General features: G+C 42.4%; 1 protein-coding gene across 3 annotated transcripts in view; it reads left to right on the top strand.

Moving 5' to 3' along the window:
• LOC106610024 (transmembrane protein 131-like) overlaps positions 1-15,607 on the top strand; it is a 125,000-nt gene that overhangs the window by 61,013 nt on the left and 48,380 nt on the right. For all 3 annotated transcript variants that reach the window (XM_014209132.3, XM_014209134.3, XM_014209131.3), the window contains exons 5-11: positions 1,677-1,800; positions 2,670-2,786; positions 3,534-3,638; positions 11,553-11,630; positions 13,048-13,228; positions 15,378-15,436; positions 15,557-15,607. The exon at positions 15,557-15,607 is cut by the window's right edge and continues 55 nt beyond it. In XM_014209132.3, coding sequence (XP_014064607.1) covers positions 1,677-1,800; positions 2,670-2,786; positions 3,534-3,638; positions 11,553-11,630; positions 13,048-13,228; positions 15,378-15,436; positions 15,557-15,607 — 715 coding nt within the window. The remainder of the gene's footprint in view (positions 1-1,676; positions 1,801-2,669; positions 2,787-3,533; positions 3,639-11,552; positions 11,631-13,047; positions 13,229-15,377; positions 15,437-15,556) is intronic.

The following is a 15,607-nucleotide window of genomic DNA, read 5'->3' as shown; positions in this document are numbered from 1 at the left end:
TGTATCATGCACAAAGTAGATGTCCTAACCAACTTGCCAAAATTATAGTTTGTTAACAAGACATTTGTGGAGTGGTTGAAAAAAAAGGTTTTAATGACTCCAACCTAAGTGTATGTAAACTTCTGACTTCAACTGTATCTGTTTTAACTTAATCACGTTAGGAAATTGAGTTTAACCTATCCAATGACTTCACATTGTACAGTAGCTCTAAAAGTCACTATCACGTATATATTTGTCTTGCTTGTGGTTATTATAATGACACTAGTATGAGGAAAGCTTGCACCTGCAGCTATTTACTTTTTTTATCTGCAAACCTATCCTTTAAGAGTGACATTTACAGAACTGTGGTGACTCCGGCCTATGTTGCTATGTTGCTCGTTTCCAGGAAGTGCTAACTTGTCATCAGCAAAATGTTTTAGGGTGAAGTTGCCCCTAGACACTGATCTTGAGCCAATTTTGCATTTCTCTCACTAATGGTTAAGGTTAGAATTGGAGGAGGGGAAGCTGATCCTACCTAGAGGAAACATTACTATTAAGGGAGAGTTCTACCTCATGCGCAAGTGTTGATGCTATGTCAATGTTGACACAACCAGAAACACTTTGCATTGAGTCACACAGTTATGCCCTGAAATTACTCTATAACTACAGTGGTAACTAGAATGTAATCATGGTAAAACTGCAAATGAGGTAGGAATGTCTAAATTGTACTTAAACAAAAGTTAGTTTCATAGTAGTTTAGAAATATTACTTTGTCGATGTCCGAATGCTAGAAAGTATTTTACACTGATTAAACAGCATGATCATTAAACAGGTGCACCTTGTGCTTGGGACAATAAAAGTATACTCTAAAATGTGCAGCTTTGTCACACAACACAATGCCACAGATGTCTCAAGTTTTGAGGGAGCGTGCAATTGGCATGCCGACTGCAGGAATGTCCACCAGAGCTTTTGCCAGATAATTGAATGTTAATTTCTCTACCATAAGCCACCTCCAACGTTGTTTTAGAGAATTTGGCAGTACATCCAACCGTCCTCACAACAGCAAACCACGTGTGGGCGAGTGGCTTGCTGATGTCAATGTTGGTGACGGGGAGGTTATGGTATGGGCAGGCATAAGCTACGGACAATGAACACAATTTGCATTTTATCGATAGCAATTTGAATGCACAGAGATGCCATGACGAGGTCCATTGTCATGCCATTCATCCACTGCCATCGCCTCATGTTTCAGCATGACAACGCACGGCCCCATGTTGCAAGAATCTGTACACAATTCTTGGAAGCTAAATATTTACCAGTTCCTCCATGGTCTGCATACTCACCAGACATGTCAACCATTGAGCACTTTTGGAATGCTCTGGTTCAAAGTCTACGATGCTCTGGATCGACGTGTTCTAGTTCCCGCTAATATCCAGTAACTTCACAGAAGAGGATTGGGGCAACATTGCACAGGCCACCATCAACAGCCTGATCAGCTCTATGCGAAGGAGATGTGTCGCACTGCATGAAGCAAATGGTGGTCACACCAGATACTGACTTATTTTCTGATCCATGCCCCTTCAAATTGTTGCATTTTATATTTTTAATCAGTATAACTTGATGTTTACAATGCCTGGATAGAACAATGAGAGGTGCTTGTTATGTCCATCTCTTTCCATCTCTATCTCTCTCTGTAGGCCACTGGGGCTGCCAAGAGCTGAAACCATATACATACACAACCCCAGCCAGGAACTCCCAGTGACACTGCTGTCAATGTTTACATCCAGCAGACATTTTCACATGCCTTCGTTCCACAGAAGGGTGAGTCTGTGTGTGTGCCCTTCCTTCACTCGGACACTCCCTCCCTCTCTCACTCAACCACACCCACATTCATCCAACTTCTTCCTACAATCTCTATTTTGCTTCCCTCTCCTCTTTCTCTCTGTTTCTCTCCCTTGCGCTCTCTCTCTCTCCTTTTCGCTCTCTCACACTGTTTTTCTCTGCTCTCTCTGCTCTCTCTTCGTCTACTTCTCTCTACTCCCCCCTCTTTCTCATGTCAGTCCCTTGGGCCAACAGTACAGCTATTTAAACTCTCAAACTTCCATTGAAACCCACAGAATTTCCCTGCTCTGCTTAGAAAGTATACCAAGCACAACAGTGTTGCATCACACTCTGAAAACAGTGCATGTTACATCATTGCATATCATATTTTCTCCTATCGATTTCACGTTGAAATTAACCCACGATTCATTCACACAAGGCCTCATTCTCAGCATGATTCTTCAATATGCTGAGCTTTGCGCTCCCGAGTGGGGCAGCGGTCTAAGGCACTGCATCTCAGTGCAAGAGGTGTCACTACAGTGCCTGGTTCGAATCCAGGCTGTATCACATCCGGCTGTGATTGGCAATCCCATAGGGCGGCACACAATATGCCCAGCGTCGTCCGGGTTTGGCCGGGGTAGGCCGTCATTGTAAATAATAATTTGTTCTTAACTGACTTAAGAATATATTTATTTATTTATTTATTTATTTATTTATTTATTTATTTATTTATTATAAGTGTTGGAAGTTGTGTGGCTCACCAGCATACCACTGAGAGTGAAGTCATGTATGAAGTCATGCTAGTATGGACATTGTAATGTAGTCGTTGCCTTCGGTGAACCCTGACCCCGTGTCCTCTCTGCTTTCAGGTAATCCCACCCCGAGGGAAGGCCTCATTTAAACTCGTCTTCCTCCCGACGGAGGAGGGCATCATAGAAAACTCATTATTTATAAACACATCGGCCCACGGGGTGCTCTCTTACCAGGTCAGTAGTCTTACGAGCATATGATACTAACACTCCCCGGTCTGCTTCGCAAACGTCTCCCAATTTAGTGCACTAATTTTCACCAGTGCACATATGACTCTGGTCAAAAGTAGTGCACTATAGACTAGGGTTCTATTTGGGACGTATGCTCTGACCCACAACCAGGGGTCTGTTTTTAATATGGACTAAAAAAAGAACATTGTGTGCCCGGTGGAAGGCATGTTGAAGTTAGTTTTGCAACAGTTTTGCAACACAGGAAGTAACGGCTCTGATGTGATATTTGGCACCCATGACCCCTGACCTTTAAAGACGCATCAAAGCAGATGGGTGTTAAGAGTGACATAAGCACTATTAATAGTTAATTAAGCATGAATATATACTGGGTGCCTATGCCTAAATATATACTGTTTATCAGTGAAAAGGCACAATTTAGTTCACCCAATCATTAAATGACTTGTGTTTCCATTAAATAAGCTATGGGGATTGTGATATTAAGATGATCCACTCTCTAGGGTTGTATACTTCATGGCCTCTATTAGCATAAGCAATATTAGCGTGCTACCTTGGATTCATTCACACTTTGTTTTGTGATTTAATATTCTGTGGTCTAATCAGTCCCTTTACAATGGCCAATAAAAATAACTCCACTTTTGAATTGCTCTCTCTTCTGACACATTAAATATCTCTCAAGGTAATTTTAGTAATTTATATGAACGGTCCCTTTAACAGTGATGTCCTTTCACTCAGGTTTTGGGTTTGGGCGTCCACCGGGGCTCTTTGAAGGGGGTCCATAGGAAGGACAGTATCCTCATATTCCCCCACATCCAGAGCATCAAGCTGAGCCAAACTCAGGTACGTCCAGTCCATTCAACTCAATATACTTTATTTATTTCCCAACAGGCAATTGTTCCTGGACAAGAAAGTCAACAGACAACACGTGGCAACAGGATAGATATGTTTACCACAACATAACGCCACACACACATATCAATCAAATTTCAATAAAATGTATTTATAAAGCCCTTTTTACATCAGCCGATGTCACAAAGTGCTATACAGAAACCCACTCTAAAACAACAAACAGCAAGCAATGCAGATGTAGAAGCACGGTGGCTAGGAAAAACTCCCTAGAAAGGCAGGAACCTAGGAAGAAACCTAGAGAGGAACCAGGCTCTGAGGGGGGGCCAGTCCTCTTCTGGCTGTGCCGGGTGGAGATTATAACAGAACATGGCCAAGATGTTCAAACATTCATAGATGACCAGCAGGGTCAAATAATAATAATAAAAATAATAATACTCACAGTGGTTGTAGAGGGTGCAACAGGTCAGCACCTCAGGAGTAAATGTCAGTTGGCTTTTCATAGCCGATCATTCAGAGTTAGAGACAGCAGATGCGGTAGCACGTCCGGCGAACAGGTCAGGGTTCCATAGCCGCAGGCAGAACAGTTGAAACTGGAGAGCAGCATTAACCAAGTGGGCTGGGGACAGCAAGGAGTCATCAGGTCAGGTAGTTCTGAGGCATGGACCTAGGGCTCAGGTCCTCCGAGAAAAGAGAGAGAGAGAACACTTAAATTCGCACAGGACACCACATAAGACAGGAGAAATACTCCAGATATAACAGACTAACCCTAGCCCTCCGACACAAACTATTGCAGCATAATTACTGGAGGCTGAGACAGTAGGGGTTGGGAGACACTGTGGCCCTGTCCAACCAGGCAGGATATAACCCCACCCACTTTGCCAAAGCACGGCCCCCACACCACTAGGGGGATATCTTCAAACCACCAACTTAGTACCCTGAGACAAGGCGGAGTATAGCCTACGAAGATCATCCCCACGGCACAAACCCAAAGGGGGGCGCCAACCCGGACAGGAAGACCACATCAGTGACTCAACCCACTCAAGCGATGCACCCCTGCTAGGGAAGGCATGGAAGAGCACCAGTAAGCCAGTGACTCAGCTCCCGTAATAGGGTTAGAGGCAGAGAATCCCAGTGGAGAGAGGGGAACCGGCCAGGCAGAGACAGCAAGGGCAGTTCGTCGCTCCAGTGCCTTTCCGTTCACCTTCCCACCCCTGGGCCAGACTACACTCAATCATAGGACCTACTGAAGAGATGAGTCTTCAATAAAGACTCAAAGGTCGAGACTGAGTCTGCGTTTCTCACATGGATAGGCAGACCATTCCATGAAAATTGAGCTCTATAGGAGAAAGCCCTGCCTCCAGCTGTTTGCTTAGAAATTCTAGGGACAGTAAGGAGGCCTGCGTCTTGTGACCGTAGCATACGTGTAGGTATGTACGGCACAACCAAATCGGAAAGATGGGTAGGAGCAAGCCCATGTAATGCTTTGTAGGTTAGCAGTAAAACCTTGAAATCAGCCCTAGCCTTAACAGGAAGCCAGTGTAGAGAGGCTAGCACTGGAGTAATATGATACATTTTTTTTTTTTTTTATCCAAGATTCGAGCAGCCGTGTTTAGCACTAACTGAAGTTTGTTTAGTGCTTTATCCGGGTAGCAGGAAAGTAGAGCATTGCAGTAGTCTAATCTAGAAGTAGCAAAAGCGTGGATTAATTTTTCTGCATAATTTTTTGACAAAGTTTCAGATTTTTGCAATGTTACGTAGATGGAAAAAGAGCTGTCCTTGAAACAGTGTTGATATGTTCGTCAAAAGAGAGATCAGGATCCAGAGTAACGCCGAGGTCCTTCAGTTTTATTTGAGACGACTGTACAACCATCAATATTAATTGTTTGATCCAACAGAAAATCTCCTTGTTTCTTGGGACCTAGAACAAGCATCTTTGTTTTGTCCGAGTTTAAAAGTAAAACATTTGCCGCCATCCACTTCCTTATGTCTGAAACACAGGCTTCCAGGGAGGGCAATTTTGGGCCTTCACCATGTTTCATCAAAATGTACAGCTGTGTATCATCCGCATAGCAGTGGAAGTGACGATATGTTTCCGAATGACATCACCAAGAGGTAAAATATATAGTGAATACAATAGTGGTCCTAAAACAGAACCTTGAGGAACACCGAAATTTACAGTTGATTTGTCAGAGGACAAACCATTCACAGAGACAAACTGATATCTTTCCGACAGATAAGATCTAAACCAGATTTAAAGAGGAGTCTGTAATTTGCTTTCTAATGATCATGCTCTTTTCGTCAAAGAAGTTAATGAATTTATCACTGCTGAAGTGAAAGCCATTCTCTCTCGGGGAATGCTGCTTTTTACTTAGCTTTGCAAGACATTTTCATTGTTCTTATTCTCCTCAATTAAGTTGGAAAAATAGGATGATTGCGCAGCAGTGTGGGCTCTTCGATACTGCTACGGTACTGTCTTTCCAAGCTAATCGGAAGGCTTCCAGTTTGGTGTAGTGCCATTTCCGTTCCAATTTCCTGGAAGCTTGCTTCAGGGCTCGGGTATTTTCTGTATACAAGGGAGCTAGCTTCTTAGGGTTGCGGCTGCATCTAGGGTATTACGCAAGATTACATTTTGTTCCTCAGGTGGTTAACCGATTGTTGTACTCTGACGTCTTTGGGTAGGTAGAGGGAGTCTGGAAGGGCATCTAGGAATCTTTGGGTTGTCCAAGAATTTATAGCACAGCTTTTGATGAGCAGATTATTTGTTGTGATTGCAAACATAATAAAATGGTGGTCCGATAGTCCAGGATTATGAGGAAAAACATTAAGATCCACAATATTTATTCCATGTGACAAAACTAGGTCCAGAGTATGACTGTGGCAGTGAGTTGGTCCGGAGACATGTTGGACAAAACCCACTGAGTCGATGATGGCTCCGAAAGCCTTTTGGAGTGTGTCTATGGACTTTTCCATGTCAATATTAAAGTCACCAAAAATTTGAATCTGCCATGACTACAAGGTCTGATAGGAATTCAGGGAACTCAGTGAGGAACGCTGTATACAGCCCAGGAGGCCTGTAAACAGTAGCTATAGAAAGTGATTGAGTAGGCTGCATAGATTTCATGGCTAAAAGCTCAAAAGACAAAAACGCAGTCATCTTTTTTTTGGTAAATTGAAATGTGGTATTGTAAATGTTAGCAACACCTCTGCCATTGCTGGATGCGGGGGGGTCACTAGTGTAACCAGAAGGAGAGGCCTCATTTAACAGAGTAAATTCATCAGGCTTAAGCCATGTTTCAGTCAGGCCAATCACATCAAGATTATGATCAATGATTAGTTCACATTGACTATAACTGCATTGAAAGTGAGAGATCTAACATTACAGTGGCTTGCGAAAGTATTCACCCCCTTGGCATTTTTCCTATTTTGTTGCCTTACAATCTGGAGTTAAAATAGATTTTTTGGGGGGTTTGTATTATTTGATTTACACAACATGCATACCACTTTGAAGATGCAACATTTTTTATTGTGAAACAAACAAGAAATATCACAAAAAAACAGAACTTGAGCGTGCATAACTATTCACCCCCCAAGTCAATACTTTGTAAAGCCACCTTTTGCAGTAATTCCAGCTTGGGCTATGTCTCTATAAGCTTGGCACATCTAACCACAAGGATTTTTGCCCGTTCTTCAAGGCAAAACTGCTGCAGCTCCTTCAAGTTGGATGGGTTCCGCTGGTGTACAGCAATCTGTAAGTCATACCACAAATTCTCAATTGGATTGAGGTCTGTTATTTGACTAGGCCATTCCAAGACATTTAAATGTTTCCCCTTATACCACTCTAGTGTTGCTTTAGCAGTATGCTTAGGGTCATTGTCCTGCTGGAAGGTGAACCTCTGTCCCAGTCTCAAATCTCTGGAAGACTGAAACAGGTTTCCCTCAAGAATTTCCCTGTATTTAGCCCCATCCATCATTCCTTAAATTCTGACCAGTTTCCTAGTCCCTGCCGATGAAAAACATTCCAATAGCATGATGCTGCCGCCACCACCATGCTTCAGTGTGGGGATGGTGTTCTCGGGGTGATGAGATGTGTTGGGTTTGCGCCAGACATTGCGTTTTCCTTGATGGGCAAAAAGCTCCATTTTAGTCTCATATGTTTGGGGAGTCTTCCACATGCCTTTTGGTGAACACCAAACGTGTTTGCTTATTTTTTTTCTTTACGCTATGGCTTTTTTCTGGCCACTCTTCCGTAAAGTCCAGCTCTGTGAAGTGTACTTCTTAAAGTCTTCCTATGGGCAGATACTCTAATCTCCGCTGTGGAGCTTTGCAGCTCCTTCAGGGTTATCTTTGATGTCTTTTTGCCTCTGATTAATGCCCTCCTTGCTTGGTCTGTGAGTTTTGGTGGCCGGCCCTCTCTTGGCAGGTTTGTTGTGGTGCCATATTCTTGACATTTTTAAATAATGGATTTAATGGTGCTCCGTTGGATGTTCAAAGTTTCAGATATTTTTTTTATAACCCAACCCTGATCTGTACTTCTCCATAACTTTGTCCCTGACCTGTTTGGAGAGCTCCTTGGTCTTCATGTTGCCGCTTGCTTGGTGGTGCCCCTTGCTTAGTGGTGTTGCAGACACTTTTGCCTTTCAAAACAGGTGTATATATACTGAGATCATGTGACTCTTAGACTGCACACAGGTGGACTTTATTTAACTAATTATGTGACTTCTGAAGGTAATTGGTTGCACCAGATCTTATTTAGGGGCTTCATAGCAAAGGGGGTGAATACATATGCACGCACCACTTTTCTTTTTTTTTTATAAAAAAAACAAAAAAAACATTTAAACAAGTAATTTTTTTAATTTCACTTCACCAATTTGGACTATTTTGTGTATGTCCATTACATGTAATCCCCCAAAAATTCTATTTAAATTACAGGTTGTAATACAACAAAATAGGAAAAACGCCAAGGGGATGAATACTTTTGTAAGGCACTGTAAGTAGCCCTATTTTGAGATGTGAGATAACACAATCTCTTTCAATAATGACAGGAATGGAGGAGGTCTTTATTCCAGTGAGATTGCTAAGGCGAACATCGCCATCTTTAGTTTTGCCCAACCTAGGTCGAGGCATAGACACGGTCTCAATGGAGATAGCTGAGCTGACTACACTGACTGTGCTAGTGGCAGACTCCACTAAGCTGGCAGGCTGGCTAACAGCCTGCTGCCTGGCCTGCACCCTATCTCATTGTGGAGTTAGAGCCCTGTCTATGTTCATAGATAAGATAGAGAGGGCTCTAACTCCTCTAGCTCCACAATGAGAGAGGGTGCATTCCAGGCTCACACCATACCTACAAACAAACACATTTACCACAACATACACCAAGTAGAAGACTTGCTAGCATGGCCCTCTGCCCTGCTCTGCAGTGTGCAGGCCTTGCTGTATTGTGTCTGACATCTGATAGCCATCAGCAGCTGACTTCCCCTATTTGCCAGTCCCGATACAGAGATAACCCAACACATAAAGACACACACACGAACTAACCAGTGACATAAACACACATTTACATGAGAGGCCTACGTACACGAGGTGTATATACACATTCATGCATGCAGACACATGATCAATCACTTTCATATTTGTGTATACAGAATCACACACTTGTGCCTAAACAAACAAGGAGCATGCAAACAGTCACATCACACACGTACTCTCACCCACTTTCAAAAACATCAAGGGAAGGAGTGAAAGTGGCACGAGGCTTCTTCGGAGGAACGTTACCCTCGGTAACAGGAAGCGGCTGGCAGTTGCAAAATGTCAGCCTGGCTGCGTTCTCACAATCACTCAGACTTGCTCCTAGTTTTTTTTTTTTGGGGGGGGGGGGGGGGGGGTCGTTGTTATTTCACAGTATGGTTTACTTATATACTCAACCACTTATTTTGAACACACTTCTTCTGTTACAACACTGAAGGCACTATATGGCGTGTGAAACTAAAGTTTTACAAGACAACATATGGGCTGCGTCTTTTATAAGTGGCACCCTATTGCCTATATAGTGCACAACTTTTGACCAGTGCACTTTATAGAAAATAGGGTTTTGGTGAAGAAGTGCACTATAAATGGAATAGGGTGCCATCTGGGACACAAGCATTGTTTCTTCACTGATCTGGATATACTTTTATGAGAGGTTTCGTTATTACTAGACAGAGAGTAAAGTCGTTCCTGTATGGTGTTTGTGGTTTGTGTTTCTGTAACATGGCCTGTTGAGCTGCTGAACACATGAACAGGTTTAAATATAGACTGAGCTTTGGCAGCCAGATTCAAATTTAGTTCCCCCTTCCCTTTATTTCTTTACTCTCTGTCACTTTATTTCTCTCTCTCTTTCTTTCTTTCTCTCTCTGGCTCTCTTTAGTGGGGAGGTTGAAATTCTCTCTCGCTCTCTTTTTCTCTCCATTCCCCCCTCTCTGACCAAGTCATTGGATGAGGTAACTGTTATTTCACTGTGTAGCTTTGAGCTCACCACCACTTTTGATATTAAATAATGCACTATCCACCAATCCAAATACACTGTCATGTATAAATACTGTTACCTAAGTCTAAGGTCTTGACTAGTGAATACTTGTGTTATAATAGTGTCAAAGAGATCTGCCTTGTAGTTGGGATAACCTACAGGTCATGTTAATAAATCAATTAATCAGTTTTAAAACCCTTTTTACATCAACAGTTGTCACAAAGAACAACCTAGTCCAGAACCACAAAGATCATAGGGTTCAATGACTGCGATGGCAATTATGCTGTTCATGTACAGTTGAAGTCAAAAGTTTACATACACTTAGGTTGGAGTCATTAAAACTCGTTGTTCAACCACTCCACACATTTCTTCTTAACAAACTATAGTTTTGGCAAGTCGGTTAGGACATCTACTTTGTGCATGACACAAGTAATTTTTCCAACAATTGTTTACAGGGAGGGACTGGTGCACTTCACAAAATAGATGGCATCATGAGTAAGGACAATTATGTGGATATATTGAAGCAACATCTCAAGACATCAGTCAGGAAGTTAAAGCTTGGTCGCAAATGGGTCTTCCAAATGGACAATGACCCCAAGCATACTTCCAAAGTTGTGGCAAAATGGCTTAAGGACAACAACGTCAAGGTATTGGAGTGGCCGTCATAAAGCCCTGACCTCAATCTATAGAAGATTTGAGGGCAGACCTGAAAAAATGTGTGCGAGCAAGGAGGCCAACAAACCTGACTAAGTTACACCAGCTCTGTCAGGAGGAATGGGCCAAAATTCACCCAACTTATTGTGGGAAGCTTGTGGAAGGCTACCTGAAACGTTTGACCCAAGTTAAACAATTGAATGGCAATGCTACTAAATACTAATTGAGTGTATGTAAACTTCTGACCCATTGGGAATGTGAAGAAAGAAATTAAAGCTGAAATAAGTCATTCTCTCTACTATTATTCTGACACTTCACATTCTTATAATAAAGTGGTGATCCTAACTGACCTAAGACAGGGAATTTTTACTAGGATTAAATGTCAGGAATTGTGAATAACTGAGATTTAATGTATTTGGCTGAGGTGTATGTAAACTTCTGACTTCAACTGTATGTTACCAATGTTTTGCTTAATATAACCTCACATAATTAGTTTAGTTAATTATGCTACACATCCCTGTATTTATTTCTTCACTAGTCCTGTTAGACTTTAATTTAAAGGAGTGGTGGATGTAATTTTGATATTTAATCTGGATTAATTAAACTGTCTTTAATTTATTTAGTCTAATCAACATGACTTTTCAAGCTATTTGTCTCATCAAAGAGCATTGGGATGAAGGCTGAGTTATCAACCTCTTGATTGTATATTTTTGCCATTGGATCTTTGTTCTCTGTTTTTGCTTTTACAGGAAGATTCTTCCAACATCACTATCCTGGGGCTACTGCTGGAGTGCAGTTTACCCAAGAGCATATACAGCCAGCCGCAGGTACTGGGCATCTCATCACTTTTTAAAACCGCCCCCTTTTCACTATAATGTCGTCAATATGTAAATTGTATATAATTATTATTTTTAACAGACCAAAATATGCTTTACATTAGTTAAAAATTTACACGAGACAAAAATTTAAACAATGCCAAACTAAACAGATATGCATGTGTATGACCACTATATTTTTGAGACAAACTATTTGTGTTTTAAAGGGCAATGCGTTTAAATTGCAGAGTCCTTATTCCTTGCTAACTGTAAGAATAACTTAGCATTTTCATAGCACTTATGCCCGTTTACTATTTATTTTATTCTTTTTTCCAACTATTGTCAACATGAGTGCTGAATACTCCTTAACTCTGTGTACTCACAATCTTGTTGGCTTCACAATAATCACAAGGGTTATTCTCCTGTAGTCAGTTATAAGACCTATGTTACGTGAGTTGTGGCTGTAAAGTTTACTGCAGAATCATTGCTCATGATGAAATAGTTTGAAAGATTGTGTACAGGACGTCTATTGAGTGAGCTACAGTGTTGTGATATCTGACTGCAGTCTGGTTTCTCAAGAAGCCCCAAGGACAGTGAGACCACTTGCTAGGCGCATAATTGCTTTCTCACGAGACTGTTAATTGGCCGGGAGCTTCCCTAAACACAGGTGGCGCAATTACCACCATGACGCAAGCCCCACCCACCACTCTATCTCCCAAACCTAACCCAACTTTGTTTTGTTTGTTTGTTCATAATGAATTGTGAATACTACTAGTATAGTAGAGCCTGGTCCCAGATCTGTTTGTAAAGTATAGCCAACTCCTATGGTCAGGGGGGATAAGTACTAAAATGGCGTCTTCAGGAAGTGGCCAGTAGTCTGTGTGTATCTGTTGTATCCACAGGGGCTTGGTGTTTATTGTAGGCCGAGGCCCTGTGGGGTCTAGCCAGGGATAGCAAGCTGTCTGTTTCTTAAGTCCAGGCCTGATTCACTCCTCCTCCTAAGACGACAAGGCCTGGTTTGCGCCGAGCTTTGCACACCTCAGATGCTGATCTTGTCAGGTTAAGGAAGGTTTAGTGGGTTGGGTTAGGTACAGTACAGAGGGACTGGAGAGAAGCAGGTTGATGCCCATAGTTTTACCTCTAGCTGGCTATGTATATACTGTGTGTGTGTGTGTACAAGCATGCACACACACTCTTAGTATTCTCCCACTCTTCATCGCTTCCTCTTTTCCTTTTCTTACACAATTTTACTCATTTGTCTCACACCCTGTCCCCCTTTCTTGCCCCCCAATCTCTCTCCACATTCCACTAATCGCTCCTTCTACACGCCTCTTCATTCTCTCTTTGCTCTATTCAACCAACCCCCTCCCCCTTTCTCCCTCCTTGCTCCCTCTGCGTAACTGGTATGCCTTTCCTGCCGTATCCCCAGGGGTCGTGCTTCCAGAGCGTTGAGGACAACGCGGCCGGGGTGGAGCAGGGACTCAACCTCCAGATCAGGCTGTCGGAGCACACAGAACGTCCTGCTGACCTGGACAAGCTCAAGCCCTACGTCATCGAGCACATCCTGGTCCTGTTGGTTGCCCCAGCGACGGGCCGCTGCTCCGCCAACGGTGGGTGTCGGGGGCTAGGGGACTCGTTTTTGGGGGTGGAGGTGGGGTAAGGCATGAGAGCTATAGGAATAACTTCAAATATTTTAGGATGTTGGTAGGTTTCAATAGAGAATGTTGGTGTTCTGCGGGTTTAGGGACCTCTGCACCCCGCCTAAAGAAAAATCTGGGAGAAACACTGATTAGGATTTGGGAGCCTTACCATTGAGCCTATTTTTTTGTATTTTATTTAACCTTTATTTAACTAGGCAAGTCAGTTAAGAACAAATTTGTATTTATAATGATGGCCTACACTGGCCAAAACTGGATCTTGCTGGGCCAATTGTGCGCCGCCCTATGGGACTCCCAATCACGGCCGGTTGTGATACAGCCAGGATTCGAACCATAGTGTCTATAGTGACTCCTCAAGCACTGAGATGCAGTGACACCTAGTCAGTTATACAACTGAATCCATTCAACTGAAATGTGTCTTCCGCATTTAACCCAAGCCCCCTGAATCAGATTGGTGCGGGGGGCTGCCATAATCGACATCCACATCTTTGGTGCCCAGGGAACAGTGGGTTAACTGCCTTACTCAGGCACAGAATGACTGATTTTTACCATGTCAGCTCGGGGATTCGATCCAGCAAGCTTTCGGTTACTGGCCCAACGATCTAACCACTAGGCTACCTGCCTTAGACCGCTGCGCTACTCGGGAGCCAAGCTAGTTGTAGAATCAAACAAGTCCTTCCCCAAATTCTCATCTTAACCATTAAAGGGAAACGGCAAAACTGATCTTAGATCAGCCCATAGGTGCAAGTTCATCCTGTATCCTCATCACCATCATACCCCATATTACATACACAGGGCCATTGGCGCTCCCTTATCAAGACCAGACTATACTGTGTAGAATAGACTACATCTCCCTGCTCCAAGATCCCAATCACACCAGGCATGTAGCCTATAGATTGATGGTAGATTAACATTGGTTTTGTCCTAAATGGCACCCTATTCCCTACATAGTCCACTACTTTTTACCAGGACCCATAGGGCTCTGGTCAAAATAGTGCACTATATAGGGAATTGGGTGTCATTTGGGATGCAGAATTGTTTACAGTTTGGACATGGGAGATAATGTTCTTTCCTTGTTCTTCTGTCCACTGACTCTACATCATAAACAACTAAGGGATGTTTTCCTGGCTTTCTCCATTTACATTTTAATCTAATAGTAGACTTACACTAGGGTCTGTTTCCCGGACCCAGATTAAGTGGCCCTATATGCACTATGGCTGTAAAGTCAACCGTTTCATGTGTGAAAGAAAACATGCATTATTTGACATTAAAATGCTTTTAGGAAATTAACATTAGATAGAAATTGTATTTCTGTGAAACAGTACTAAAACGAGGAACTTAGTGACCCATAATGAACGGTTGGTCGCTCCTTCATTGGTTTGCCAATACAATGCAATCGATGGAGGTGAAGCGTGAACTGTAGCACAGGAACTTTTCATCCACGGTCTCACTTGCAGAGAAACCTGAAGTTGAAAGGAATTTCCAGAGCCAAGGAAATCAGCCCCGAAGTGTCAACTCAGCGCTTTCACCCACCAAACTACTGCAATGCTGCTGTAGGCTAGAGCACTCAGTTTTTATGATCGTGGCATATTGTACATGTAATCACCTCCTTTCACTTAATGCTACTGTGCAGGTCATACCAAAGTATCACCGCTTTTACCTAGTGAGTAACATTAGATCTAATTTTAAGTTAATTGTCAGTCATCTGACCTTTTATGAGGAGTTATATCAGTCAATTTATGTCTTGTGTACAACCGATGGGATTGGCATGCATGAATGGGATAGATGGGGCATGTACCTTCTACCTTGGAATGGGCATCATAGAGCATCAGCATTACACTCTTAGATTATGTGCATGGAGTATAGTCACAGTACATAAAAGGATTAGCTCTCAATCATGTCAAGTAGCCCTGAAGATTACTTTGTTATTGACTGTCTAAAGGTAGATGTATCCATTTTGGGTGCATAGTGACACCTACTGGCGACAGAGAGACGTGCAATGTTCAGTGTTTTGTTGGGCAACAATACAGTATTTATTCGATTCTGTCATTAATGTTGATAACATGTCATTAACCTATTATGTCTTAATTGTATCCTACAGGGGAGTCAAAAATTGGAATTTCTATGTTAAATTCAGGAGGAAAGAAACTTTATGTGAAGGTAAGTTTCTGTGTAAACATATGCATAGTAATCAAATGGAGTCTATTTAATATGTATTCAGTATTACCCATGCAGAGGTTTATATTGTATCTAACAGCAGTTTTGTTATTTTTTTCTTAGGAAATGCGGTTGTTATCCAAAGTGGACAGCACTCTGGAGTTCAGCCCAGTC

Source organism: Salmo salar, chromosome 08 (assembly GCF_965601325.2).
Source record: "Salmo salar chromosome 08, fSalSal1, whole genome shotgun sequence".
NCBI lineage: Eukaryota > Metazoa > Chordata > Actinopteri > Salmoniformes > Salmonidae > Salmo > Salmo salar.
Note: the sequence above shows the minus strand (reverse complement) of the source record. Positions and strands in the feature narration are given on the sequence as shown.